Consider the following 3274-nt stretch of genomic DNA (forward strand, 5'->3'; position numbering starts at 1 on the left):
ATGAACACGTTCACTGTGACGTTGCTGCTGAGTGACGGAGTCCCAGAATCAGTGGCAACAACTTGGAACTGGAAAGTTTTCAGAGTTTCAAAGTCGAAACTTTTAAGTGCAGCTATTTCTCCATTTTCTGAATTAACGTTTAGAAAGGCAATAATTTTGGACTGTGTTCCCACATCTCGAGCTAAATGATAACTTATAGCCGCATTTTCAGCCACATCTTTATCAGAAGCAGAAACAGAAAATATTACGTTTCCAGGCACGTTGTTTTCTGATAAATACAGTTCAACAGGGTTATGTAAAAACTCTGGTGTGTTATCATTTATGTCTGACACATCAATACTGAGAGTTTTAAATGTAGATAGAGGAGGCTGACCACTGTCAGTAGCTGTTATGATGATGTCATAATGTGAAACTGACTCTCGATCCAAATGTTGTTTTAAAACTAAAGAGTACATATTATCCTGAAACGATGGTTTTAAATCAAACGGCAGGCCATCTGAAAGACTACATATGACCTTACCGTTTAAACCTGAATCCTTGTCTATTACACTGATTAAGGAAACTACAGTACCAGGTTTGGAGTTCTCTGAAACCTGTTTAGAAAGAGATGTGACCTCTATTTCAGGTTTGTTGTCATTTTCATCAAGGATTCTGATGATCACCCTGCAGTCACTGCTCATTGGAGGATGTCCTTTGTCTGATGCCTGAACATCTAACTTAAACACATCAACTTCTTCAAAGTCAATTCCTCCTTTTACTTTAATTTCACCTGTGACTTTATCTAAACTAAAGGTTTCATATATTTTTGGATCAAGTTCACCACCAAGTATGTATTCAATTTCTCCGTTTGCACCTTCGTCTAGATCTGTTGCATTAACTGTAATAACAGTCATATCAACTTTTGTATTTTCAGAAATTGTTACCGTGTATACTTCTTGACTGAATGTTGGGTGGTTATCGTTTGAATCGAGAACAACAACTGTAACATTGACGGTGCCTGTTCTTGGGGGATTTCCACCATCTAACGCTGTCAGAATCAGTTTGTGCTGGTTGTTTTTCTCTCGATCAAGAGATTTTTGCAAAACCAAAAATGGGATTTTATCCTCTCCTCTTTCTCTAATTTGCAAACTGAAATGTTCGTTATGGGTTAGTTTGTAAACACGCACCGTATTTAGAGCAACATCTGGATCGTGAGCAGTGGGTAACTGGAAACGTTTTCCTGGCGGAGTTGACTCAKAAATTTCGAATATTTTTTCTTTCTCYTGAAAGATCGGTGAATTATCATTTACGTCRGTAATTTCAACTGCAACATAGTGGATCTCCATCGGATKTTCTGCTACTATCTTCAGGTTAATCATACATGGGGAAATACTCTCACAGATTCTCTCTCTGTCGATTGTTTCATGYACATACAGAGCGCCATTGTTTGGATTTACTTTAAACTGAACATCATCGGCTCCTGAAACAATRCGAAWCTGTCTCTCMTCCARCGTAGAGAKGTCCACACCAAGGTCCTTTGCAATATTCCCAACAACAGATCCCAMATTCGCTTGCTCTGGAATTGAGTATTTTATCTGTGCCGAAATTAGCGGCGTGCAGCCGAGGATTACAGAAACACCGACAGCCACCCACCAAGACCGTATTCCCCGGCTTTGTCCTTCTGCTCCCATGGCTCCGTTCCCGATTAAAAAAGAAAAATATCCAACCACAGTTCATTACACACAAAAAAAATAAATGCCGTAGTTTTCAAGTATCACGCTGKCATAGACTCCATTCTGGCCGATCCACGAAGTGGGTAAGATGGCAAATATCTGAATCTAAAGAAAGCGTCTTTACTCTTCACTTGAAAGAGAGCCTTTATGCAATGGGCAGGGCTAACACTATAACACAACAATTTATGCCGATATGATACTGACACCTTGTGGACTGATTACAAGACACTTTGTCACGAAAGCATTTAACACAAAACTCTGTTCCAACGTTTTCACTAAGCATTTTTTTATTATTGTTTAGAGACATTCATTTAATTCAATTGCATGTCTGTGCCCACATATTAATATGTTTCAAACGTTTTCGTTGTTTATTGTACATTTATTTGGTTACGTGTCATAATCGTGTAATCGTTGGCACTAAATGATTTACTTTATTTTAAATACATGTCAACTACATATCTCATAAAACTATACAGTTAATGAGTAAAAAAATGAGCAAAACTTTGTGATAATTGTCATATATTCAGAATGATGAACAATCATTCTGGATTTATGAGAACAAACTGCCAATAATAATAATAATAATAATAATAATAATAATAATAATAATAATAATAATAATAATAATAATAATAATAGTAGTAGTAGTAGTAGTAGTAGTAGTAGTAGTAAATAATAATAATGAAACTATGCTAATGTTTATAGCTATCAGCAAAGTTATAAACAGATGTGATGTGATGTTATAAATATTTTTGTCATGCGCGAAAATAAGATGATAGACTCACTCATTACTACAAAACGCAACAAAAAAATTGTTTTCCGTTCACCCCATTCAAAAAGAAGAAAAAATTGAGTTGTTATACACTTTTTCTAAGAGAGAGGAAAATATGTTCATGAAAAAAATTAGAAAAAAATAATTGAAAAAATTCTAACACAATTTATCGAAATTCCAACTGTCTTTCAAAAGTACAAGCTAAAATAATTTGGGGCGGGAGGGAGATGTGAAAACCGTGGCAACAACAATGACAAAAAGCAAACCTCGGTAAAAATAAATAAATAAATAAATAAATAAATAAATAAATAAATAAATAAATAAATAAAAGTTTAAAAGAAAATAATTGCCTTACCTCTTCAGATGTTCTCCTCCTGTCAGGTAGCACCAGTGTATTTGCATGACTTCCAGGTACTACAGTAGATCCAATGCTCATTCTGGGTCCAACTAACATGTACCTTTTGTCTCCAGATCTGTACTGGATGCTGTGACACAGTGTCCCATCATAATTAGTCTCTTGGAGATATTTAGAAGTATAGTCTGTGGTTTTGGAGCACTGCATTGCAATCAGTACGATGATACTGATGAAAAATAGAACTGAAACAGCGCCCAGAGTGATCATCAGGTAAAAAGTCACATCATTCCCCTCATCATCGTTTGCTGCACTTTTAACATCAGAAGCTGCAAAAGCCTCTTTTGGCTCCACGAGTTTAACAATCACAGTAGCTGTTGCTGAGAGTGACACGTTTCCATTATCCTTGACCAGTATGACCAGTTTATGCTCAGCCTC

The 3274-nt window shown here is 36.0% G+C and overlaps 1 protein-coding gene across 1 annotated transcript in view; it reads right to left on the reverse strand.

Moving 5' to 3' along the window:
- The window catches only part of LOC103471721 (protocadherin alpha-8-like), a 2123-nt gene extending 275 nt beyond the window's left edge, over nucleotides 1–1848 (reverse strand). Inside the window, exon 1 of the mRNA XM_017307034.1 lies at nucleotides 7–1848. Coding sequence (XP_017162523.1) covers nucleotides 7–1670 — 1664 coding nt within the window. The 5' untranslated portion in view covers nucleotides 1671–1848. The remainder of the gene's footprint in view (nucleotides 1–6) is intronic.
- Nucleotides 1849–3274: the final 1426 nt, after the last annotated feature.

This window comes from Poecilia reticulata, linkage group LG10 (genome assembly GCF_000633615.1).
Source record: "Poecilia reticulata strain Guanapo linkage group LG10, Guppy_female_1.0+MT, whole genome shotgun sequence".
Classification (NCBI taxonomy): domain Eukaryota; kingdom Metazoa; phylum Chordata; class Actinopteri; order Cyprinodontiformes; family Poeciliidae; genus Poecilia; species Poecilia reticulata.